Raw genomic sequence first — 26,375 nt, 5'->3', positions numbered from 1 at the left:
GAAACAAATAGCTCCTTGCAATTAGTTGGCCTTAGTTTCTTAATATTTAATAAATTCATGGATTCATTGAAGCCAACCACAACACTACCATTTCTTACCCTTTATAAATATTCCAAAATTCACTGAATACACAACGCTGGTTTATTCATTTATGTATTGGATTTATATACCGCCCCTCTCCGTGGAGTGGTTGTCTTTTCAAAAACGGAACAGGGGAAGAATCGACCCAGAGGAAAAAACAGAGGTATAAAATATTTGCTTGCACAGTTGTGTCTGGTGGTGATGGCAGAAACAACTATTTTCCAATAGATTTTAGCTATTGCAAACGAATGGTTTCCAATAGCTAAAAACCGTTATTCCCCCTCCCCGCCCTCTTTCTTTCTTTCTTTCTTTCTTTCTTTCTTTCTTCCTCTCTCTCTTCACGTAATCACTCACATCATAGCTTGTATTCAAGAACAATAAATCTAAAATATAGATCACCTTTGTTTCCTTCATTTTATGGAGTACAGGCTTAGGATCTTCAGACAAACTCATAATTGCTGGGATTCTTTAATGAATTTCTTTCTAAAAACTACATGAACAGTAAGGGGATCTTCTACAGATCATTGTTTGAATTTCCACAACCTGAATCCAACCGATATGTGATTAAGTGAACTTGGATTTTAAAAAGGCTCCTAAACCGACAAATTAGGATTTCAGAACCCACAAAGCCTTTGACAGCTTGCCTTTGCAGAATCGTCTTAGGGTCACCACATTCTGTAGCCTTTTAAAACCTGGAGATGGATCTGGTGCTCTTTTCGGAGACCTTCCTTCTTTCCACCCGTCCTTGGTTCCTCATTTTACCAGATAAAATCGGACTAAACCCCTTCTTCCCTGAGCGGGAAAAACGCACGTAGGATCATCCTGCGTTTCCTTAACGAATCTTCCTTTCTATTTCCTGATCCGGGCTCTGCCAACCGCATAGCTATTGGCCCTGCTGGTCAGGTGGTGGGGGGTGGTAGTGGTATGTATCTCTTTGTGTGTACATAGGTGTGTGCGTGTGTGTATTTGAGCTCGCGTCTATGTGTATCTGAACTCGCGAGTGTGCTTTGAGCTTTTGGGGTGGGAACTCCAGAAGGAGGAGGGGGAGTGGAGCCCCAAACTTTGGCGGGAGGCGCTTGACAACAGCGGAGGGAGGGGAGAGAGGAGGAGGCAAGGAGGAAGGGAGGTGGGGAAGGAAGGAAGGAAGGAAGGAAGAAGGAAGGGGCAGGAGGGAGGGGCCTCCTCAAGCCCAGAAAAACGACAACGCGAGAAAAATTAGTATTTTTGCACTTCACAAATTAATGACCATGAGTTCGTTTTTGATAAACTCCAACTACGTCGAACCCAAGTTCCCTCCTTGCGAAGAATATTCACAACTCGGCGGTGGCGGCGGGGACAACTACAACCCTCCACACTCTCACCAACACCCCCATCCCCATCATCCCCAGCAACAGCAAAAACTACAGCAGCTGCACCTGCGCCAGCCTCTTCCCGATTTCTACCAGCGGCCGAGCAGAGAGCCGGGATACCAGCCGCCACAGACCCCCGAGACTCGGTACCTCACGCAGCCCCCCCACTACCCCGAGTCCTCGTACGGCTACAACGGCCTCAGCGCCACCCAAAGGCAGGAGCACCCAGCTCCAGGAGCCTCGCCACCCCCCTCAACGCCGCTGCCGCCGGCTGGAGCAGCTCCTGCCCCAAAGGGCCATACAGTGCGCTCCCAACCCTTGCTCCAGGGCCACGGCCCGCAACCTCAGCCCCAGCAGCGTCCTTGCGAAGCAGCTCTGGGGGCAGCTTCCGTGGATAGCCCTGGCTGCCCCCTTTTGCCCGAAAAGAGCACGCCCGGCCCCAAAGGGAAGGAGGCGCCGGTGGTGTACCCCTGGATGAAGAAGATCCACGTGAGCACGGGTGAGTTGGCCTCCTCCTCCAGAGGAATCGGACTGAGCGCGGCGAAGTCCCCGGAGGCTGGGCTAGGGCTGGACTCGGACCGTGGGTAGCCACTGGGGAGAGGGCGCACTTCCTAGTTTTAAAGCGAAACCCGGAAAGAAAGGGGAAGTGAGGACCCCTTTCGTAGGTGGGGCCCCCTTGAGCAAGAGATTTACTACGCCAAGCTTTTAAGGCAGTAATTATGGCCCCCATAAATTTAATAGCTCTGGCAGTGGCTCTGGGCGGTAGGTCTTTGAGCTTTCCTTGAGCCTAAATGCCCACCACCAATTTTTACTGGTCCCTAATTGTCCTCTCTTGTCAGTAGTCTCCGAAACCTTTTCTTCCTATTTTAAAAAGGAGCCCGGCGGCATTGAATTTATAGCACAATAATGATAACCTTCCCTTGCCTTCTTCTTTTGTGCATCTGGGTGTGCGCACGTGTACGTGCACGTGTGGACGCTCAGTCAGCCCCAGCTTCAATGGAGGGGAGCCCAAAAGATCTCGGACTGCCTATACAAGACAGCAAGTTCTGGAGCTGGAGAAGGAGTTCCACTTTAACCGCTACCTGACCAGGAGGCGACGCATTGAGATCGCGCACACACTCTGCCTGTCTGAGCGGCAGGTCAAGATCTGGTTTCAGAACAGGCGGATGAAGTGGAAGAAGGATCACAAATTGCCCAACACCAAGATGCGCTCCTCCAACAATTCTGGTCTCCACCAGCCAGCCAAAGCTCCAGCTCAGCATCACCCATCAACTCCAAGAAGCAGGGCCATTTTAAGCTCAGCCTCCCTATGATGGCCGGGTTCACGTGGAGGGAAGGAAACATTTACCCAATCCTTGCCTCTTTTTTTCCTTTTGGCCTGGGAACCAAGCATTGCACTTGAGGGGTAGAAACAGTAGAAACAGCAGAATAAAAACCCGTGCTGGGAAAAAAAAAGTACGTGCGCCGTTCAACCCCAAAAGTAAATAAGCTTTGGACAGTATTGTTCCTTTGTAAATATGTCCTGTCTTGCCCTCCATTAACTTTCTGGGGGTTTTTTATTTTTAATTTATGGGACTTTTGGATGGATCAAATGTTTAAAAACCACTCTTTGTATAAATGTTTTGAGGCAACATAGTACAGTACTGATAAGTGACTTCGTGTGTAAATCCTAGGCTTGTGTTGTTCTGTGGAATGTTTGTTGTTCCTGCGTCTTTAGAAGATACAGAAGTAAACTGGCCTGGTTTCACTAAAGTCATTATGAAATTGGGGGGGGGGGACACTCAGCAACCATACAGTCTCATCCCTAACTGGCTGAAGAAAGTGTTTTTCATGTACCAAGAGTCATATTTTTTTTAAGTATAGTTTTTGCTCCAGTTGTAATAGTAGTCTCCCTAATGTTGCATTTATTATTTTAAAGAAAAATGAACCAATATTGCTCTAAAAGCTCAGCCTATACTCATGTCATATCACAGTCCACATCTATGAACAATATGTGAATTATATATGTGAAAGTATGTTGTGTATGTATATAAGTGTGTATAAATATATATATGCATACATACATGTCTAGTACTGTTAATAAAGACTATTCTGTACACAAATAAAATTAAAAGTATGAGACCCACTGCCAGAACCATTCATTACCAAAGTCTGGGCTTTGATTGACACGCTGTACCTATGTCTTATTTAAACAAGTAAGTGTAATGATTGGGTTTACCATCAGCTGGTAAAGGCTGAATCTTAATATTAGTATTATAGCCAAATAGTATCATTCAGAATCAACACAAAGCATATTAGGTGGAATAAGTAATGCTAATTGCCAGAGCACTGATTTTCACACAGTACCTGAGTCTTAGGCCCCTATGAGTACAAGGAGGTGGGAGAGAGTCCTGTTGAAATAAACTGGATTAGAGTGGGGATGATGGGCTAAATAGGATGTTTTTAAGGTACCCAACTTGTAACACTCATCTTCTTAAGTAGGCAACTGAGTTCAACTGTGATACCTATGGGAACCCACCCATCCTGCAAAAACAATTCAATCTTTTTCCATTTCTGTTTAAAAGCTTTGTCTTTTGTATGTCTACCATATCACTAGTTCTATGCAACCAGAAATAGAGACTGCTCAATACAGTCTCTATTCCTATTTCGGGAGGGAATGATTAATATTCCTATCACACTAGCCGTACTTTTCCACAATATTGTAACTGCATCTTTCTTTTGTTTATTTGTTAGTGGTAGCAACTTTTCTTTCACTTTTAATCCCACATCACACCACTTCTTGGATTATAATAAATTGGCATCCTTCAGGCTAAATATTGCAGGGGGGGGGGAGGAAGAGGAAGAGAGGGAGGGATGGATGGACAGACAGATAAACACTTACTACCACACAGGGAGATGGTCTTGATATAACAATTTTACAGCCCACATTTTGAATAATTTGTACAATGTGCACATATTAAAAAAATATTCCATTTAAAGATAGATTGAATCTTATTCTAAGTAGCAAAACACCTTCAGGCCTCAATTGCCTTCAGGCCTTAATAGTTTGGTGGTGGGTGGCAAATGAAACTTAATCCTCTTTTAGTTATTTTTTCAATAGTAGAGATGCCTTTGTAGATTTCTCAGGGAAAAAACTGGCAAAATTTAATTCAAATATATGAGAATTCTTCTGCGCTGGGGAGGGTCACAAAATTGACACTATTAAAATGTCATATTGTTTTGAAAATAAATTTCAGGCCAAATAGAAACAGCCCAAACTGGATCTCCCTTAAAACCTGAAAGACATGCTAGGCCTGAATTCCTCAATGAAATAGAACAGAAGGGCACAGAAAACATGGAGGTCTCCCTCTTCCTTTATACTGAGTGTCTTTGTCTAAACTCTGTATTTGGCGTGAAGATTTTTCTTCTGCTAATTTACAGAAAGGAAGAGGAATCTTCAAGGTGTTTAATCAGCTACATAAGTGAAAGGTTACAGATCCTCTCTTACTTCCTTACTTCCCAGGACTTATGTTGTGAGCTCTCCTTCCCCTCTCTTTCCCCAGTGTGTGTGTGTTTTTTTAAAAGCTAAATGAAATCATGCTGAAAATAGCAATTTTACTGGGAATCATTAATCACCTCCTACAATAAATACTTCTTTGTAATTCAACAGCGATTCTGAAAGGCATTCTCTTGGAAAAGGTCTGTGAAGACACCGGAGGATTTTCTTGGGGAAAATGTGTTCATGTATAAAAGACACAGTTGCTGGGCTGCACCTTGAAGGTGTATGTTTTCAGGGTGGAGTATCAGGACCGGGCAGAAAAAGTACATATGGCAGATTGTCACCATTCAAGGTAACTTTAAAAAAAATTATTCTCTGGATCTTTTCCCATATTGTCACCTAAATGTGCAGTCGCGCTTGGGGAATGGGGGAGCAGGAGAGGTTGTGTTTGTTATATGGCAGTACCCTGGATTTCTACCTTAGCTAGCCTAATTAATGTTACAATCGTTCCCAAAAACTACAGAGTAGGCGTTTAAACCCTACTATTGTCCTGTCATTATACCAGGGCAATGAGGAGAGTTCACAGAAAGGACACGTTTTCTGTCCCATTAATTGTTTTTTTTAGAGAAGCAGACTGACCAATCAAACCTTGACCTTTAAAGGCAGCATCCATTCTAATCTGATTCTTGGGTTTAAACATGCTTCTCTCCCTCTCTCTCCCTCTCTCTATTTCTCTCTCTCTCTTTCTATTTCTCTCTCCATCTCTCTATTTCTCTCTCCCTCTCTCTATTTCTCTCTCTCTCTATTTCTCTCTCCTCTCTATTTCTCCCTCTCCCTCTCTCTATTTCTCTCTCTCTCTCTCTATTTCTCTCTCCCTCTCTATTTCTCTCCCTCTCTCTATTTCTCTCCTCCCTCTCTCTATTTCTCTCTCCCTCTCTATTTCTCTCTCTCTCTCTCTATTTCTCTCTCTCTATTTCTCTCTCCCTCTCTATTTCTCTCCCTCTCTCTTTCTATTCTCTCTCCCTCTCTCTATTTCTCTCTCTCTCTCTTCTATTTCTCTCTCCCTCTCTATTTCTCTCTCTCCCTCTCTCTATTTCTCTCTCTCTATTTCTCTCTCCCTCTCTATTTCTCTCCCTCTCTCTTTCTATTTCTCTCTCCCTCCTCTCTATTTCTCTCTCTCTCTCTTTCTATTTCTCTCTCCCTCTCTCTATTTCTCTCTCCCTCTCTCTATTTCTCTCTCCCTCTCTATTTCTCTCTCTCCCGCTCTCTATTTCTCTCTCTCTATTTCTCTCTCCCTCTCTATTTCTCTCCTTCTCTCTATTTCTCTCTCTCCCCCTCTATTTCTCCTCTCCCCTCTATTTCTCTCTCCTCTATTTCTCTCTCTCTCTATTTCTCTCTCCCCCTCTATTTCTCTCTCTGTCTCTCTCTCTCCTCTCGTCCTCACGTCTGTGTCCTCTCTCACACACATAGATATGTGCAAAACATCCTGTGGGAAAGGATTCCTAAAATCAAATGTTGCGCATGGGGTGGGGGCAGGAAAGAGAAAGGCTTCTCCATTCCCCAAACCAGCCCAATGTAAGCCTGAGCTCCCACACAAGGCAGAGCAGGGCAAGGAAGGGCCATTTCTCCTCTCCACTCCAGTTTGTGGGATGACGCGGATATTTGTTTAATTTTTGTTTTGTTTTGTTTAATCATCACTTGTGGAATTCACGTAAACCCAAAGAATCCTGGCTATGCAGGCTCTAGAAATTGGCCTGTCATTTAAGACAACAGCCAAAAGAAATTAACAGTACAAGGTCTGGTTGTTGGTGGGGGAAGGATGGAAGAAGAAAAGAAGGCTGAAAGAGTATTTCCCTGATGCTGGTGTCCTCTATTTCTCAAGCAGGAATAAAGGTTAGATTGATAGAAGTGTGGCCTTTTTTCCTGGCTTTCTATTCTTCCATTTTGTTTGCTCCCTTTTGACCTTATATCAATTCTGGGACTGATTCTCACTCCCACCACTCCTATCCTTGACTTATATCCCTTCAGCAAAATTGCAGAGCTAACTTGGGGAGGCATCCCCATTTCCTCCCCCTAAATGAAAATTAAAGTGCCTTTTTTTTGTTTGTTTAGCTAGCTCCCCACAGAAATATACAGAAAGATCAATATCGTAGTGACACCATTACTTGAAGCAACCTTAGTGTGAACCAACTGGAAGACCAATAAACAAGAAAGGGAAGCCTTCTCTTGTGATTTATGACCTGAATGGAAGAGAATGGTTGAGAATGGTGAAGGGACGGTACTGCGTGGATTTTGCATTGCAAGAGACAGCAGTAGAGAAAGGACACTTGATAGGGAAATTCTAGCTCAGCCTTTCTAGCCTAACAGCTCCCAGATTTTCTTGAGACCAGTTTGTTTGTTGAAAGCTATGGAAGGTTTTATAGATTTCAGCAAATACAGCTTTGGGGAAAATCTGACTATCCTTAAAATGAGGAATGGGTTTAACAAGGGATGGACGGTGAAGCTGACACTGTTTTTGAGCCCTGGAATTTTGCAGATTTGTTTGAAGCTGCTATCTAATAATGCTCTCTCCCCATTCCATAAGGAGCCTTCAGCAATGTATGTGAGGCCACTTCTTTAAAGAACAGGTATACCTGAATCACAGCTGAACCTGTTGTCCACTAACAGGCCGAGGTGTCTTCTTCCTGATATGTTTTTGGTACAAAATAAGCCAGATTGTGCTGAAATCCAGCTGAATTCAGTGGGATGGTTTCCCACAAATTAGTTAAATTTGGTTTCAAATTACACCAGGGAGACATTGATTGACTTGTCTCATTAACTACAATCAGACCTAAGAACAAAGCCATTTTCACTCTACTGATTTTTAGCATCTTCTAGAATCATCCAGCCATACTCCTAATGATAGAAAGCCTACTCTCATTCATGATACTTCTCTAGTGGTGACTTGAAATGGCCTATGACCATAATACATATACCATATACATAGGGTATATGTACACTACTAAATAAAAATAAAGGAACACTTAAACAACACAACATAACTCCAAGTAAATCAAACTCCTGTGAAATCGAACTGTCCAGATTCAACTTTGTACAGAACAAAGTATTCAATGAGAATATTTCATTCATTCAGATCTAGGATGTGATATTTGAGTTTATTTTTTTGAGCAGTGTATTTCCCCGCATGTAGTCCTGAAGCTATAGATGCTTGACTTCACTCCTAGTCAAGTCATTCTCTCTAGCCCAACCTACCTCCCAAGGTTATTATTGTGGGGAAAATAGGAGGAGAAACTTGAGTTGGATATGTTCACTGTCTTTAGTTATTTATAAAAATAACAATTTTTACAAAATAAAGGATACAAATAAATGAAAATAAAACAAATAATTGCTGGAACTTAGTCCAGCTCCAGACCAATGAAGCTTACAGTATTTTTCAGAGTAAAGGATGCACTTGATGCAGGTTTTTGGGTGCCTCTTATACTTCAAATGTAGCTTTTTCAAAGCTTTTCCCCCCCAGCCCTAACTAGGTGCTAAGGATCTTCCCCGGCTTCCTACTCCCTCTGAAGAAGGGTTTTTCCAGCCCTTAATCTTTGTTGGCTTGTTTTCATGCCTACTCCCTCTGAAAAGGGCTTTTTCAGCCCTAACACGGTGCTAATAATCTTTCTGGCTTGCAGCATATATTTTTATTCCTACTCTCTCAGAAGCAGTTTTTCCTACTCTAAGTCTTTGCAGGCTTGTTTTCATTCCTGCTCTCTCTGAAAAAGGTTTTTCCAGCCCTAACCAGGGATAAAATAAGGTGTGGAAGCTGAACAAACTAAGGACACAGCCAGATGAATACTTGGTTGGTAGGTAGATAGATATTTACCCCCCTATTTTCCTCTCTCCAAAGGAAGGTGCGTCTTATACTCCAAAAATATGGTAGTAGCACTCCTGGAGGAATGATAATATTCCTGTAAACTGCACAATTAATCTGGATTTCATCTCCTTCCATATCATTCTGATAAATGCCATAGACAGGGAGTTGTGAAGAATTGGATTGCCTTTCTTGGAAGGGCCTGCCTATTAGGCACTCCCATCGCAAGCGCTTCTGCCAGTGTTAGGATTGGAACAAAAAGCCAACTATGTCCCTACCTGCAGCTGACAATACAAATTTGAATCCCAGTGACTGGTGGGGAGGAGGGGCAGGGAGAGAAAGCATGTTTGCCTATTTCGTTCTCCGCTCATTTGGCACTCTCCCCTCCTCCCTGCGCATTATTGATACCCAAACGGCCTCTTCCAAAACCGAAAAACTGTCAGAAAGTGGAGAGAAGTATCCAATAAGCGACTCAAAGCTTCTGCTAGGATAGATAAAGTTGTTGCCTCTGTTCTTCAAGTATTGAAATTTTAATCTGGAAGAGGGGGGGGGACATCACGTGACAGGTTAAATAATTAATGCCGGTCTCTAGCAATGGTGGACGTCAGTTCTCTCTTGTCGAAGTGATTCTTTCCGAAATGAAGGGTGGCTTCCTCTTTCTTACCCCCAACTCTGGCACCATCGCCCCCAATCTTTTCATTAAAAAAACAAAATCAAACCTACCGGCCAGCCTTTCTGATGTATCTTTGCAAGAGTCTTTAAGCCTCTTAAACAAGCAATAAGGGGAATTGAGGAGGTTTGGTAAGTACGTAGAATCGAGGTTCAATTGTTTGAAGCTGGCTTGCTTCGGGGGGGGGGCGGAGCAGTTTTTACCAAAGGTTGAAATCTCGCTGGACAAACGGCTTAGCGGTCAGTTCTGCTATTCGGGCATTTCATCCTTCGATGAGGCGAAATCGACTTGATGACCCGCTTCTGGCCCTCATTTCTCTCTGTGTAAGGCTGCTTGCCCCCGGGAGGGAAGGCGGGTTTTGGTGGCTGGCTCTAAATTTTCCAAGGCGTCATAAATTACCGCTTCTCCATCATGGGCTAAACAAGCAAGGGGAGAGCAGCAAGCTTCGTGAGAAAGGGGGAAGGGTAGATGCGGGTGGGTGGCAGTCCACACTGAAGTCTGGGAGGGAGGCATTCTTCCTAACTCATAGTTAAGCCGGGCGATTTACTATGGAATGAAAATATCGCTATTAAGGGTCGTTTGGGGGGATAACAAGAAGTTATCATCTTTCGGTAAGAGCTCCGAGGTTACTTTGCAACTTTTGAGATGGAAAGAAGACTCCTTCCAAGCACTCTGGCACCACTCTAAAATCCCACGATGTGCTATTTAATCGCTCTCCAATACACCTAAATCTCCGAGGGCAAGGAATACATATTTAACAATAAATGTACAAAGGGAAAGAGGATTCAGCCCAAACAAGGCAATTGATGTGATGATTTTACAAAGCGATGCTTACTTTTAATTATTATTATTATTTAAAGGAGATAACGGGGAGTAGCAGAAATATGGGGCGGGAGTACAATATTGTAGTAGCCGTCAACCCGAACCCGCATGAGTATTCTCAGTTTAGCAGTAGACATCTGGTGCAACCCACGGACAATTCTAGAAAGCAAGGCTCTTGTTCTGGGAGTAAAATACCCCTCCCCCAATAAATTACTATGGCTGCTTTTCTCTTCCTCAATGGCTGTTGAGCCCCAAAGTTGACATTTTGCTACTTTCTACCTAACCCTACTTCTACGGAAAGGAAACAATTACCGAAATCCAAATTCCATACCGCAACATTTTCCCAAATGGAGCGGGGCCTTTTAAAAAAGGGGGCCTTTTAAAAACTTTTGCGGCAATGACCCTCCAAAAGAAATATGGATCAGTACTGGACACTCACTTTTTTTAGCCACGTGAAGAAAGATATTTCTTTTAAAATCTGGTGCTGATAGAAAGGAGGAGGAAAGAAGGGGGAAGGCACAGATTATTAAATATGCTTGAAGAAAACGTACTGTTGAGGTCAACAAGCTTATCCGGATGCCCTGTTTTTGCTAAAGAACCCACAGAAGATATGAACTCTTCTGCTTCCAACTTTCTACTCTTTTAAAAAACATTATTATTGATTCTGACTCGCATGGCTTTATTTTACTAAATGATGCTAAGCAAGGATTTCCCAGACACATAAAAATACATATTTCTAATAAGAATTCTATTTAAAGAAAACAGAGATCACAAATTGCAAAACTATCTTTCAATTTTATCCATACTGTTCCAAACAGCATCGTTATTGGTATAAATATCCAAAAATATCCTTTCACTAATGTTTTTGCTGTTCTATAAGCAAAATAAAAAGTTGATTTTGCTAATATTATATCTTTTAAAGTTGCTAAACAGTCCTGTCCCTTCCCTTCACTTGAAATTAGTATATATATAACTTCAATATTGTTTAATTGTTAGTTTATTTGTTGCCTGTTCTTTATTTGCAGCACTCCAGGTCACGGGAAAATATGATTTAAAAGCAGTATACAATCTGGAAACAATTCTCTCCTATGGCTGGAAGGACGAGGAGGTAAGAACTTTGTTGGAGGTGGTGGAAGGAAATTAAACCTCTTGTACAACAGTTTAAAATAGTTTCATGTTGCAGAGATGAGGACTTGGTTTGCCAGTACTTGTTAGAGAAGTAACTGCAGAGTTGGGGTTTGATAAATAGCTAAATCGGTTGGAATTTTCTTCACTGTGGTCTATTCATCTTTCTTGGTCAGTGAATGCCCCGTTCTTGTTAAACAAAGAAATACACAGAGCTTAAGTAAGAGCAGTTCTCTGAGCTCCATTCAAATCAGGCAGCTTTGCACACCGGCTGGAAAGCGCCAGAGAAGTAAAAGGGTATTATTGAATATGCATTGGGGGTTGAGTGTCAAGATATAAGACCAAGTTGATAATTAAAAGGTTTACACTAATGGACTGTTGATAATGTTTTTTTTTCATTCACGATTCCCAAAGTGTCTTCTAATTTTAGAATGTTTTGCATTAATACAGGAGAAAAAAAAACAGAGTTTAGATTTTTTAAAAAAGGTGGAAATATTATCAGTGAGTGTTGATAATACTTGTAAGAATGGGAGGATTATTTTTACTTTTAAAAATTCCTTGGGAAGTCTCTGGATGGGTTGATTGAAAACTTTGTGGTACTCTACTTTTGATGTTAAAGTCTAAGTTCTCGTTTCATTCAAATTTCTATCTTTAAAAACATTGTTCTACCAGGATTTCAGACTAATGTATGCGTGTGGTTATTTGAATTGTCTGTTAAAATTACTCAGAATTGAAGCAGAATTAGGTTAATATATGCTTAAAAGATAGCCATAAATTATAATGTTATAAGGGTTTGTTATGCTGATATAATAACTTGTTCAGGTTCTTCCTTTTAAAGAAGCCCTAGAATCTTGAGTCTTGGTTGTCCCAAAATAAAATATTGTATTCCCAATATAAAAATATTTAGAGAGAAAATTGAAGATGCTTACTTACGTGCTTGATATTTAATACATCATCATTCCAGACCCAAATTTCAATGTTCTAACCTAGCCTTAATATATATATTCCTTTATTTATTTATTGCTACAAAATTTACTCATCCCCCCTCATATTTTCTAATAAGAAAATATTATATTTGAATAAGTACAGCTAGCTAATAATAGTCAAAGTATATGCCTTCTAAGGCTGGAACAGAATCTGCAAATGGAACTATGAAATTAACACCCACACCCACATATACCTCAGCCATATACTTTAATATAGAATCTTGTTACTTTTAAAGTATAAATGTAATGAAAAAGTTAAAGGTAAATACTAAAAAAACACCTAGCCTCATATACTACCCATATTATATATGTAAAATTGTAAGACTGATATTAAAAAAGTAGACACCTGGCATATACACAGATACACACAGAAAATCTCAAGGCTTCAATATTGTAGATATTTATTTGACAGAAAGTCCCACTGAAATTAGTAAGACTTACAGTAGATATGAATATGATTATCCTTGGTAGCTTAACCAATCTCTCAAATAGAGATTAGGAACTGATTATCTTGGATCCAAAAATCTTAGCCATTTATTTGGAAAGCAGTGACCAAGGATATCAGAGTCTTTCTCCCTTTTCTTCCAAAAACGTTTGTTTGCAATCCCAGCTCAGATCTGTTTCATGTGTCTCCAGTCTGGATTCTATAGCTGCATGAACAGGTTTATCTTTACTCCATCTAAATAAATGTAACTTTTTAATGTGTCTTAAAGTGTTCAAATCTTTAGCTCTTCCAGGTGGTAGGAAAACATCCTGGTGAATTTCTACCAGAAAGACAAAAAACTAGATGCCTAGAAGGTTTGTTTGTTTTTAAATAGTCACATGCATCTTCAATGGTCAATGGAGTTAATAGTTCAACAGCAGTTTTCATATTAACACACCACCAAGAAACAACTTCAGAGAAATTGGGTCTTCTAGGTAGGCTTGTAAATTGAAGATGCAGCTTAAATTTTGGATAATCATGATTTCTTTGGAAATTTCACTTTTGACTCCATGCAAAACTGTTTGCTTATAACTAAAGGTTTCCTTTTTTTCCCCTGCACCTTTTTTCATTAACCATTAATTACATCTTCATGTTGTCCAAAGGAATCTCATGACTGGGCCGAAACATTGCCTTAAATAACCTGTGAAACCTTTCTGAGCAAAAAGTTGCTGTTGATTTCAGATTAGCTTTTGCCAGCTGAATTCTGAACAATGGTTGTGCTGTAGAAAAACATATGCTAGCTTTTAAATGCACTATAATTTATGGCAGACTTAGGCAACAGTCAAAGAGTTGAATTCTGCTTTTTGGAGGGTTTAATTCTAGGCACACTTACCTGAAAACAAAGTTATGAAAATTGCCTCCAAGAAAAACATGTTTTAGGAGCATTCTTTTATTAACTTCAGTAATTTGCTTTTGCAACTTGCTGATCTCTGATTTCACAACAGTAAATGCAACATGTTCCCAAATAAGCATGCATAGAATTGCAACATTTGCAATTCTATGCATGCAAGACCTTTGCTCTATGTTATTAAAGTGCCCATTTGCTAGTTTGACAATATCTTTCCTAAGAGCCAGAGAAGCTTAATATCCAGCCTTAGACTGGGGAAATGTCTGACAAATTGAAAGGAAAAAATTATTGAATCCACGTGCTTCCATTTTGTTGCTGAACATATTTATCTTTTCCTGGTGTAACCATAACCAGAAATCTCTTAGTCAAGCACTTAAAATTAATTTAAAGTTAAAGAAAGTTGTAGGATTACTCACAATTGAACCATAAATTGCTGGAGATTGTAAAATTTATTTTCTCACACATTTTAAATTCATAACAAAGAGAGGGGATGGAAAGAGGCAGAAACAGCTTGACACAGTGTTGAAAGAAACAGAAGGCTAAGAGCTGATTCTCAGGGTCCGGTTGAGAGGAAATACCTTGGTAAGTAGGAATTCTCAAGTTAGAACTACCAAAATGGGCCTGATAGAAAAACTAGCTTGTTTCTTTATTATTAAAAGTATTTAACACCTCCCAGGTTAAAAGACACTATGAAAATGAACTGTCCAGAAGCAAAATCAAAACCATTTCTTAAGTTCACTTTAAAGTCTTCTTACCCTTCCTCTTTGTTTTCAAACTTCTTGGTCCTTAGACAGACAGTTTATTTTTGTTTTCCCTTAAACATTTCATTGCTCTAGACAGAACCTTGTAATTTTGCACATCGTTCAAGTAGTTGCATAGGGAATATGTAAGTGCGGAGTTGAATGGGGTGGTCCCAAAGTTTTGGTGAAATTTAGATCTACCCCCCAGCAGGCAGATGCTGTCCTCCTCCTCCTGGGCTATTAGGAGGACAAGGACAACTATCCAGTGGGTTCTTTGTCAGTTAATTTAAACTCTGGTGTTTCCTGTGGGTGTTGAGCAAGCCCCACTCAATAGACTTACAGAAGAGGCCGTGGGAAGGCTGATGGTCTGAAGGGCTTATCTGCAGAAACCCAGATGAAGTTCAGTGCCCTTCCTCCCCCTCCCCTTCTGAAGGGTCACCAGAGAGGTTTCATTCTACAGGGCATCTGATTAGCCTTTGATGAAAATAATTCTTCTTACCTTCCTTCTAAAACTCGCACGGATTGGGAGGGAGGGAATCTCAATATGTGGGTTGGGAGGATGATGATGATAATAAACGTCTCCAGCTCATGGTTTCCCACCCCCCCTCTTTTGAAATGCCCTTTGCTTAAAGCTTAAGAGGAAAAGAAGGGAAAGCAAACACACGCGCGCGGTCCCTCTCACACCCGCGCGCGCGCGCGCGCGCGCACACCCACCCACCCACATACTCACGCGCGCGCACACACACACACACATCTACCAGAGGCTCGCGCTTCCAGCCCTGATTCCTTCAGCGATTCCCGATTTCAAATAAAAGGATTTAAGTTGACGTGTGACCACGTGAGCACATAATACAGCGCATTATTGTGCCATTTGGAGTGGAGACCCGGACTGGCTTCGCCTGCGATTACGCTTCCCCAGGTTTTTTCTGTCCAGAGCAAGAACTGCTTTCTGTTATCCATCGCCGGTCCCCCCACTCCCCGCCCCCCGAACGCTACGATCACCCTCGGGAAGTCTCCGTTTGGGCTACCGCACTTGATCCTGATGGAAAGGTTATTATTGCCCGGCTGTTAGGGCGAAATTCTTCGTTAAACAAAACAAAAAAACAAAAAATAACCAGGGAGACAGAGAGAGAGAGAGGATGGAATTTATTTTAAGGTATTTCCGTTGATTGTTCCTGGCGCGCGCGCGACTTCCATCGGGGCTAAGCCAAAGTCCGGGGGAAAAGCTTAAGAGGGCTATGGAGAGCCGTTCATTTCGCCTCCCTCTTTGTTTCGCTGGGCTTGCGAGGTTGGGAAAGGGATGTTTGCAAGGCCCAGGGAACTGTCCCCACCCCGCCTCCGGTCTCTACTGAAAAGGTTAAGATTCCTGTGGATGGTTCCAGGCTGGTTTCCTCCCCTCCCCATCAAATGATATAGAGGTTCCTTCTTTTAAAAGTCAAAATATGGAAGAGGAAGAAGAGAGGCTTGTTTTGATGTTGCTTTATTATTATTATTATTATTATTATTATTATTATTATTATTATTATTATTATTATTGGTTTCATGAGTGTTTTGAGCAATGTCAGGAGACTGTGATCACAACTGGAAACTAAGTGCTCTTTCTTTCTTTCTTTCTTTCTTTCTTTCTTTCTTTCTTTCTTTCTTGGGCCTTCAATAGGAGATATATGTGTGTGTGTTTGTGTGTGTGTGTGTATTGTTGAATAATTATATATACATACATATATATATATATATATATATATATATATATATATATATATATATATATATAATTATAATTATATATCTCTCTCACACATGTTTTGCTGAATTTTGAAAATTAAGGGAGACTAGGATAGCGCTATTTCGGCCTTGTATAATGCAATTCAACTGCAATTTTATTTGGGAATGCCTGGCGATTTTGTTTCTAGTATCCCCACCTAGCCTGCGCCTGGAAAACCTTTATCAATCCAGTATGGAAATAAGGTGTTCCTCTTTCTCCTCATTGCATCTTCACTCTTCTTCCTGAGAATGGAAGAAAAGTACCCATCCATCCACGCACCATAATAATCAATGGGATTCTTTGCAGGGCCATATTTGCTTGAACAGGACTCTGGAAAGCAGCAGAAGCAGAATTAAAGCCTTACTCTGTCTTTCCTAAAGGTTTTCATTAGCTATCACCAAATCTTAACCCCTTATCCATCCCGTATTATGAGAGGAACTGCCCCCTGAATGGAACAGGGAGAGGGCATGAATGCCCTCCTTGCTTTATACAAGGGGACAAATGTTATATAAAATTGCATCCACCACTGAGTCTCAGGATTGGGAAAGGTCAGAGTGCTGACTGTTGATTTATGTTGCCGGTGGGCTGAGGGCAGCATGCTCGCCTTCACTCTTCTATGCTTCCCTCATCCTTTTATTGGCGGTTGCAATTATTCAACTTAGGGTTCGATTTTAGATGCATAAAGGTTTAAAGTATCAAATATAAAACTGGTTTTTTTTTTTAAAAAAAACAACCTTGTTATGGATATTTAACAGAAGAATGTGTGTGACTGCATCTTTCTGTATATGCATGTAAACGAGAGAAACATACATTGCATACACCTATGTAAGTTAGTATAAATTAGCTCTTCTTTTCCGATCTGCCAAACAAGCAGGTCTCCAGTATATCTTCAAAATTAACCACCCATAACTCTTTATTATGTATCTCTGTGTACAGTATTTGTCTGTTAGTGTGTAATTAAACAGAGTTGTTTGGCAATTCATAATATTTAAAAGTAGCTTTTGCAGAGGAGGGAAAGAAAATTAGATTTCACATGGGCCAGACCCAGCTGCGAAAAAAGGGGAGAGCGTTAATTTTGGCTCAATTATTTTGTCATCATTTTGTATGATTTATGGCTCAGTTCCAGAGGATTTTGACCCAGTTAAAGCAGTCATAAATAATGAATCCCAATCCTGAGACCATGTTGTGTTCAGGAGTTTAAAAGTGAACAGTTGAGTAAATAGAGATCTAGGTATCAATGATGCTGATATGATAAACTCTACTTTCCAGGCAGAAAAAGATTTTAAATGTTGTCCATATCAGGAAACAAGTCCCATGTAATTAATGATAATATCTTCTTGGGAAAGATTTGATAGATTTGGAATGTTAACTGACCTGAAGTTTAAAAATCTAGAATCGTATTTCTCTTTCCAGTAATTTCTTCTCTCCCTTACAGAGTTTTGGTTTATTTTATTTCTTACGCATACCCACAAGCACTTTTAATATGATGTGGTGTGCTGAGATATTTCTTGTTTGCTGAGCTTGACAAGGAAACTTGCTAGGTTTTTCCCCCCCTCTTAGAGAGAAAACATTCTTTTCCAAACTTTGCTTTGCAAATGCAAGATAGCTTTTGTTGTTAAGAAACAACCCTCACTCTTACCTTGCTTCAGGATGAGGTGGTCTTGAATCATTTAGATTTATATTGCTTTAGGTCCAGTTGGTCCAGCATGAATCTAAACGGAGTCTGACTCTTAACAGGGCAACAAGAGAAGGAATATTGACCTAATGCAAAGATACCTGTGTAATATAGCAGCAACTAGGGAGAAACTAAATAACCAGAACAAGAACCAAAATTCTGAAGCGCCAGTAAAGTAAGGAAAGAGACAAAGAGGATGGGATATGTTTTACCACCCATAAAACTTATAAATTGGAGAAGAAAGAAACAGTAGCACCAATGAATTGGATACTTTTATCGGAATTTTGGAAAATTCTCTTTTATATTTGAACTTTTATTTGCCTTCCAGGGGAGGAATGTTAGTATTTGCTGCTTCAGGTACCTTCCTAATGGAATATACTCAGAATCCCATAAGTTGAACAAAAAATCCAGCTGGCTGTTGTCTGCAAAAAAAAAAAAAATGACTTTAGAGGGGGGGAAACTGGTGGGTTTGAACATCCAGTTTTCTCCTCAAATTCTCTCCGGAGAGAACTTTATTTGCCAGCTCCACCAAAAGAATTGGCTTTCTTTTCTTTTTTGTGGAGGGATGGCAAAAGGTGGCGGGGTGGGGGGAGAGAGACAGAGAGAGACAGAAAAAGGTCATATCAGCATTTTCCAGAAGAAAACTATAGAGCTGATCGTTGACAAAAGCGGCGTTTTCTTGCATGGCCACTGCCAAGCAGGAGGATATAGCAAAACGGCTGACCGGTGAAATTTTGGTCCCCGCTGTCGTCCCCACCTCCTACGCAGCAGCTCAGCTTTCTGTCTTTCATGTGGAGTCCTCGCAATATGCTCTGAGAAGCAAGTGTTTTCTGTTGGGTAGCTCTGTTTACAGCTTGGCGCAAGAAGCTATAAATCTTGACTCGCCATAAATGACAAAAACCATTGGTATGCATAAGAGGCCACCCTGAGCTGAAAGTACGTGTGTATGTTTGTGCGTGCGTGTATAAATCTCTTCTTTCTCCTGCTCGGCTTTGTTTGGGGTTTAAGGTGACAGTGCAATTTAAAGAAACTTCTTTGTATTTTCCACACCTTTGGTAACGAAGGCCTGTCAAAATCGCACTTCGCTCTTATTCCAGAGCCAACTGGCTGATTTCTGAGGCAGTTTAAAACCTCGTCCTCCGGGTTATGTTGTTGTTTTTATTTTATTTTTGTCTCTTTGGGTCTCCTTATATCCCATCCCCACCCCTCTGCGTGAATTGCGAGGGGGGGGGGGATTGAAAACTATTCTTCTTACTGATGTTATTTTAAACTACTTGAGCAAAAGAATGGCCGGAAACTGCAGAAAAGGAAGGAGGAAGGGGAAAGGAGAAGTGGAAAAACGAAAGCTGAAAAGAAAGAGAGAGAAAGGGAAGGAGAAGAGAGGAGGAGAAAGAGAAAGAAGAATAAGGAAAACCAAAGTTACCAAAACAGCAGCTCTGATCAGCATGCACACTACCGGTATGGCCGTGAGTATTTGTCAAATAATGCCACTTGAAAGGCAGGAGAGGCAATAAGCGACAGTCCTTAACCTGACTGTGTTTTAGAAAGTCTTGATGCCTTTCAGCTAAGAAATTGTGCCTCTTCTTTTCAAATAAATATTCATGTCTCCAAAATATTCTTTATTAGCCTTTATTGGTGGTTGATTTAGTTACTTAGCTTGTTTAGTTCAGTTACTTGGAATCAGAACCTTGATAATTATTTAGCTCCACCAACATGGAAGGAGACGGGCAAGTTTCTTTAACTGGCTACAACCCAGGCATTATTCCTGATTTCCGCTGAACTCGGAGCCCTGTTCTCCTTCTATCCTAAATATTAACTGCTGATTTGGAAAGGGACGGTTGTGCTATTTCCTCCATGGTATGTACGCGAATGTTTGCCTAAGGGCAACCGGAGAAGAGGGGAAGTGGGCATTTGATGAGGGTCACCTACATTGTTTGAATCCTCCCTGTTAAAAGCGCCGGGTTGTGAGACGGACCAGAAGTCTACTCGCTATTGTGTGTGGTGGAGGTGGGGTAATGTTTATTCATATGTGGCATAACTTCCAGATTTTAAACTATGCCTTCCGTCCTCCCCACTCACCCCCGCCTAGAATTCTCTATATTATTCATCAAGCTGTTGCCATACTGGTGGGTGAAATTTATGTTCGTACACACGCACACACACGCACACACACACACACACACACACACACACACACACCACCACCACCAAAGGTCTGGAAGGGGGGGGGAAGCGATGACCTTTTTGCGAACATCCTTTGTCTCGATTAGCATAATTTTCCTGGCCTTCTAATGCCTCTCTGGCCCTTCACTCTTTCACTGCCTCTTTCTTCTCACTCCATCCATTCCATCTTGCCCACCCCCACCCACCTCCATCTCCCCTGCCTGCCCCGGACTTCCCGAGGCAACTGCCTCCTTTCTCCCAACAAACGCCCCCTTGGGCGTGCAAGGTTGCACAGGCAGCCCTCTGCCTTTTTCCCAGCGATCCGGTCTAGGAGAGAGCTTGTCCGGGGGGGTAGCGAGGCACGACTCTCTCTCGGCCCCAGGGGTGAGGTGGAGGGCGTGGAGGTTGGGGCCGGGACGAGGTAAGGACAGGACAATTTGTGGTGTGTGTTTGGTGGTGGGGAACACTCCAGCAGAGGCAAGCAGAAGAAAGACCTTCTTGGGTATCCCCCCTTCCTGGTGGAGGCAGGGTTCTTGATTCTTGGGCTCGTCCTGGCAGAAGTGACCTGAGCTGGTCCCCATCCCGGAGGAGCAGAAGGCACTTAGTTGTCAGGGCGGAGGGATTAAAGTGAAAGGGGGGAGAGCCTGATACCCGGGCTGGCAGGGAACGACTGTCGCCTAGCCTCCAAAGACCAATACTGGCTTCCGCCTCAGTCGTCAGAATTAAGGTAAGCAAGCCCCAAATACGCGGCTATCAGTGGTGAATGCCGGAGTTTATGTCCTGGTTGATTTATGACCAGAGACTTAAATCTCGGTTCAAGAAGAGTTCACAGGCTGGAGCTTCCTTCCAGGCAGTGACGGATAGACCATTTCACGTCGAGTTCAGGCCGGTTGCCCCTCTCCCCTCAACTTTTCTTTATCTGGCAGGAAATCTCCGGCCGGAGAGGAGGCCAGCGGTGGGGAAGTGGGTGGGGAATGTGAGCGGGGGTCCCCCCGCGTGGACCACGATTTGCAGGAGGGGTGGGTGGAAGGGTAAGCCAGAGAAAAGGGGGATCCAAACTTGTAGTCTGGTCTGCCAGCCATCTTAAAAGAAAGCTGGTGATTTTGGATTCAACCCGGTAGTTCCGAATGCAAGAATCCCAGAAACTTCTGTGCATGCACGTTTACTTTTCTTGCCGTGTAAATCGGGCTAATATAGTGGTGATTGGAAGGCTGGATTCTTTGTGTGAGCGTGAAGTGGATGGGAATCAGCCTTTCCAAGAAAACTTTGCATGGATTCCCAGATTTTAGGAGGAGACCTCTCCACCAAGTGCGGATCTCTCGCTTTTTGCTTAAACACCCCCCCCCACCAAAAAAAATTATTCCTGCACCTCATGCAGGCTTTCCGGAGACTCAATATCATTTGTTATAATGGGTCTTCTCAGCTGAACAGGATTGAGCTGTAAGGTTGCCATCCTGGCCATGGGTGCAAGAAATATATTCCTTTTAATCAAGAGGGAGCAGTTTTTTTAATAAACTTGTGTCAAATAGGTGTTATTTTGGGGGGAGGGCAGGCATAGGCCTGCAGGTTAAGAAGATAATCTATTATTACTGGAAAGTACGAGTTTGAAGTCATGCTTTGAAGTCATTGGGTTTGCCAATATACTTTTTGTGTGTGATGGAATAGTGCTTCTACAAGTTTCCTTCACTGGCTGCTTTTTTGGGGTTTTCCTATATTTGTGTTGCCTTGATAAAACGTGAGCCTGTGTATTATTTTTTTAAAACAAAATATTTAAACAAAAACTATTTTCTCTGTTATTTATGGGCATTGTTGTCAACTGCTTTTTGTTTGCACTGACTATCCAAAAGCGGGGGGGGGGCTGCCCGACTGACTGTCTCACCCCAAAGTCACTTTTGCTCACCCTCCCTCCCTACTTACAAGCAAAAAGACTTTGGAAAACTTTTGTAAGAGTTCTTTCTGCAAAGGACAGAAAAGAAACACTCAGCATCTTATTGTTTCACATTTCTTAATTCAAAAAGTTAACTACCATTTTTACCCTGTAACCCCCCCCCCCACTCCCAACAAAAAGGCAAAAGTGTTAAAAGTCTGAAATTAAGAAGGTCTATTAGGAAAACAGACAACAACATTGAGGCTCCCCAGTCAAATCCACAGTAAATTTACTCCCAAATCTGATTAAGCCAATTCCTTCCCACCCCAAACTACAGATGAAATTCATTTTTATTATTTTTCAATACAGGTTGTTTATTATAACTTTTGAAAGACTTGACTGTTGTTTTTAAAACCAAGCAAACAATAAAAGAAGATGGCTTCATCCTCTATGAAAGGAAGCTGCCATCTGTAAGAGGTTTATTAAATCAGTCTGTCTCTCATGTATGCCTTGTTCCGAAAGAAACTTGAGTGAACTGAAATGCAAACTCCTGCAATTAATTTGAGCATGCTTGTGAGATGGTGGTGTGTAATATATTCCCTCCAGCAAGATACCCTGGCAGCCCACTGTTTTGACTGGAACTTGAGTTGGGAATGTTGGTGTGAATATGAGGACTTTGGAAGGGAAGGCATGGGAGTGATAGGTTTTTAACTGGGGGTTCAGATGATCTGTAAAAAGTTCTTCAATTGCAGATAAGGAGTCCTCTGAAATCCCACCCAACCTCTTCTCTAGCTGATTCTGCTCAGACAGGTAAACAATGTTGAGTGAACAAAAAAAAAATTGCCTGGTTTGTAAGAGTGTTTGTGGTTTTGTGCACCTATTCCTCTGCCTGGATCCAAGTGACCTCCATACATCAAATGACACTGCAATCTCAGCGACAGAACCTATTATGGTTGAGTTAGGAGGAAGGTTCAAGCTGTGGTCATGGAGATGGACACTAGCGGGTGTGCCTTTTCCCCCCAGATATTTGTGAATACAGTATATTCATGAAGGAGGGAAAGGGGAAAAATAATAATTCGAAACATCTGCCCGACTGTGCAACCAACCATAATAGTAATAATGTCTTGTTTGATACACCCTCAAATGATTAGACCTAGATCCTGCAAGCAACCGACAGGACAGGCCTGAAACTTCCCACAAAGGAGAGACCTAAACTGGAAGATAATTTCTGACTTTTACCCATTTGCTACACGTGGAGACTATTGGATGGTAGAGGCAGATTTGTGTCCCTGTCTAAGCAGGCAGCAGTTAAAGCTAATTTATGCGCAGGAAGTTGGCTGATTATTAAACAGAGAAAGCTCGGGATCTCCCCAGCCACTGTGCAGTTTCATCACACGAGGGTCATTATGGGTTCCATTTATCAAATATTTTGGTTACCTAGCCAACATTTCATGAGTTCGAACCCCTCCAGCGCTGGATTGTTGAGTCACTCTTCGTGGTGATCCTTGAAGATGCATGTATTGATTTTTCTTTAAAAGCCATTGTAGCCGACCCTTTAAGTAAAGTACAGCCAGATTTTCTTTTTCTTTCAATAAGTAAGGGAAGCAGTACGGTGTTGCTCGAAAGCAAAGCAAAAGGAAATCGTAAGTGGTTCTTTGAAGCGCTTCGTAGTCTTAAATCAGTTATGGAAAACAATCTGCTCCAACCTCTTTCTTATCTGGAGGCCATTTATTGCAGTGATCGATCAGAGCCCCTTTTATGGGAGAAAAAGATAAAGCAATTCTTAGCCTGCATGTGGATGTGAGTGTGTGCGTGATTAGAAACCACCCAATTCTACTTTCTCTTGGATCTGTAAACCACACAATCGGGGCTGCCAGTAAATCTCTGCATATCTCTTTCTATTTCTCCCTCCCCCCCCCTCCTCCTCTTACCGAAATTCTCTTCGCCTTCAGGCCAAGTCATGCTGCTAAATATTGCTGACCACTTTTTCTGTTTATGGCTTTCATGTCATTTAGCTATTGAAAGTAAGATGGATTTGTACTATTTCTCCACTCTCCTGTGCTTTCCCTACACCCTAGGTCTACAAAGAGAGGCCATTGGAGGAGAAACGTCATGTGACAGAGTGGTGCCAATGTTATTCTTTAAGGGTGTCAAGACCCTGTCAGTTTATGAAATAAATATTGGGAAACAACGAAATGCAAAAAGCGACCTACTACGACAGCTCTGCGATCTATGGAGGCTATCCCTACCAAGGAGCAAATGGTTTCGCTTACAATGCTAGTCAGCAGCAATATCCTCCGCCTTCTGCTTCCGCGCTGGTGGAAACCGAGTATCATCGACCTGCATGTTCTTTGCAGTCCCCCGCCGGCACCAACAGCACTGTGTCCCACCACAAGGCCAATGAAATCAACGAGAGTTGTATGAGGACCATCACCAGCCAGTCTCTCCAGCCCGCAATCCTACCAGAACAGCCCCAGCAACAGCCCCCAACCCAGCAGGCACCACCACTGCCCCCTCCCCCTCCTCCCCCCTCCGTGTCGCCACCTCAAAATGTCACTGCCAACAGCACCCCTGCCAATGCCACAAAGAGCTCCATCCTGAACTCACCTACCATGTCCAAACAAATCTTTCCCTGGATGAAAGAATCTCGGCAAAACACCAAGCAGAAAAACAGCAGCTCCAGTTCAGGTAATGGAACAGGGGAGGGTTAACTGAAGAAAGCAGGAGGGTTCAGTATTTTCTAGCACAAGCAGCTGATCCACCACCCTCCAAAGTTCTCCTAAACTTCTTGGGAGCCCTTGCCTGTGCCAGGAAAGAGATGAAACTTCCCCCTCTCTGTTTTTTTGGGGTTTTTTTGCTGGGAAATTGAAACCCCGCGCAATCTCATGAGATCACAAGCATTATTTTATTTCGTTTGTGCATACACACACAAGCCCATCTCCAGAGAGTCGGGTGATGAGAGAGGCTTCAGTTTGCTTGATGGTGACCTCTGTTCAACTCTGAAAAAAGAATGTGAAGTTCCCTTTGCGTCTCTCTTTTCAAGCTTGGATGCCTGTTAGAATCATCTTCAACATTCCATACTGCAGCCTCTCCCTCGTCCCCCCCCGCCCCCCCGCAGCTATTAAACCAGAGCTAGATATGTACAAGCTCCTGGCCTGTCTTCCACCAGTGTTAGCACATATCCCCCCCCTCCCCTTTTTGGCTTGATTCTATTCCAGCAATAAGCCAGCGACCTATTCCTGCTGAAGCGTAATGAGAATAAAATAGCTCATCATGATCTTCAGTCAAGATCAATGCTTTGTTTGATATTCATAACCTCCTTTGATTTTAGCTCACAGACTGGCAGCCTTATAGGAATGGGAACAAAGCTTAGGTTTCTTTAGCACTCTGCAGGCAGGTCCATAAATACATTATGGGTGGATTACAGTGTTTATCTACATAAGTAAACCCAAATCGATGAGAAAAGTATTAGCCTCCTTTTCCCCAGGCATTTGGCTTCTACTTATCATTTACTTCCGCAATTTATCTTGGATTGAGAAAGTAGATTCTAAACATTTTTTTCCCAAATGTTTTCCTCAATGCTTTTCTAATACTATCACAGAGTAAAATCAACATAGGCAGGCTTTATTATTTAACGTACTCAGTGCTCTATGTTCTATATTCCTCTTTCTCTCTCCCTATATACACATATATACATATCTATCTTAGTTTACCAAACCAGAATCTATATTTCTTGTCAATCAGAATACTAAAAATAGATACTAAATGCTTGTATTTGGAAATAACTGCTACAAAGCCTTTCAGGTAGATATGCTATAGACTGAAGCCTTATCTCATCGTTAGGTTCAGTAGCCAGAAGCTTAGATAAATAAATTAAGTTTAAGCTTAAACAAAGTGTATACAGTATTTCCAAAAGATATCCTCTAAGAATCAAAGTAGCTTCAGCAGAGGTTTCTTCGCTAATGTGAAGAAAAGTGTAGGGAATTTTTGAAAACATTTCAGTATTCTCCCTCCCTGTAGACACAGGACAATTAAGTAAATAAACAATAAACAGTTTTCCTTTAAATGTATTTTAAAATTGTTATCAAGGCAGGCTACTTTTACATTTTAAGAGCAGGGAAGGAAGTGTCCTCCAGATGGTTTGGACTACATCTCCCATAACGTCACTAAATTGCTTAAGAGAATTTAGCCTGATGGTTTTTGCAATACAAGCTTCTTCTGGGTATCAGGCAGTATATCCCTTTAAATTAAATCACAGGTTTGGCCTTGTATCTCTTATTTCATTTTATTCTTTTCAATTGGCTGAAACTGGCTTAAAGTCAAGAAATGTTTTACTGCAGGTATGTGTCCAAGGTTATCCTATGAAGGAAGGAAGTAGAGGGAAAATGGATGTTTGCTATCAGGATTATATTTTGATTTTACTTATCCCTAAGATATCCATATTATTGTCAATAATCCAATTCAAGTAACAAG

The 26,375-nt window shown here is 41.8% G+C and overlaps 2 protein-coding genes across 11 annotated transcripts in view; both read left to right on the top strand.

The window, feature by feature from the left end:
• HOXA3 (homeobox A3) overlaps nt 1-26,375 on the top strand; it is a 53,174-nt gene that overhangs the window by 22,943 nt on the left and 3,856 nt on the right. The window contains exons 2-4 of one of the 10 annotated variants that reach the window (XM_070729378.1): nt 5,080-5,260; nt 11,279-11,361; nt 23,981-24,590. In XM_070729378.1, the coding sequence (XP_070585479.1) occupies nt 24,098-24,590 (493 nt within the window). In that variant the 5' untranslated portion in view covers nt 5,080-5,260; nt 11,279-11,361; nt 23,981-24,097. The other 9 variants (XM_070729380.1, XM_070729384.1, XM_070729379.1 and 6 more) reach the window with 9 other exon arrangements.
• Nucleotides 1,097-3,556, top strand: HOXA4 (homeobox A4). Its single transcript, XM_070729394.1, has 2 exons — nt 1,097-1,929; nt 2,412-3,556. Exons 1-2 carry the CDS (start codon nt 1,323-1,325, stop codon nt 2,741-2,743), a joined length of 939 nt encoding a protein of 312 aa, XP_070585495.1. The 5' UTR covers nt 1,097-1,322; the 3' UTR covers nt 2,744-3,556.

The sequence above is a fragment of the Erythrolamprus reginae genome, chromosome Z (assembly GCF_031021105.1).
Source record: "Erythrolamprus reginae isolate rEryReg1 chromosome Z, rEryReg1.hap1, whole genome shotgun sequence".
Taxonomy (NCBI): Eukaryota; Metazoa; Chordata; class Lepidosauria; order Squamata; family Dipsadidae; genus Erythrolamprus; species Erythrolamprus reginae.
Note: the sequence above shows the minus strand (reverse complement) of the source record. Positions and strands in the feature narration are given on the sequence as shown.

Excerpts from the sequence above, each read along its gene's own strand:
- HOXA4 (XM_070729394.1), top strand. The coding sequence starts at position 1,323 with ATGACCATGAGTTCGTTTTTGATAAACTCCAACTACGTCGAACCCAAG. Across the intron at positions 1,930-2,411 it reads GAAGATCCACGTGAGCACGG|TCAGCCCCAGCTTCAATGGA; the intron begins GTGAGTTGGCCT and ends GTGGACGCTCAG.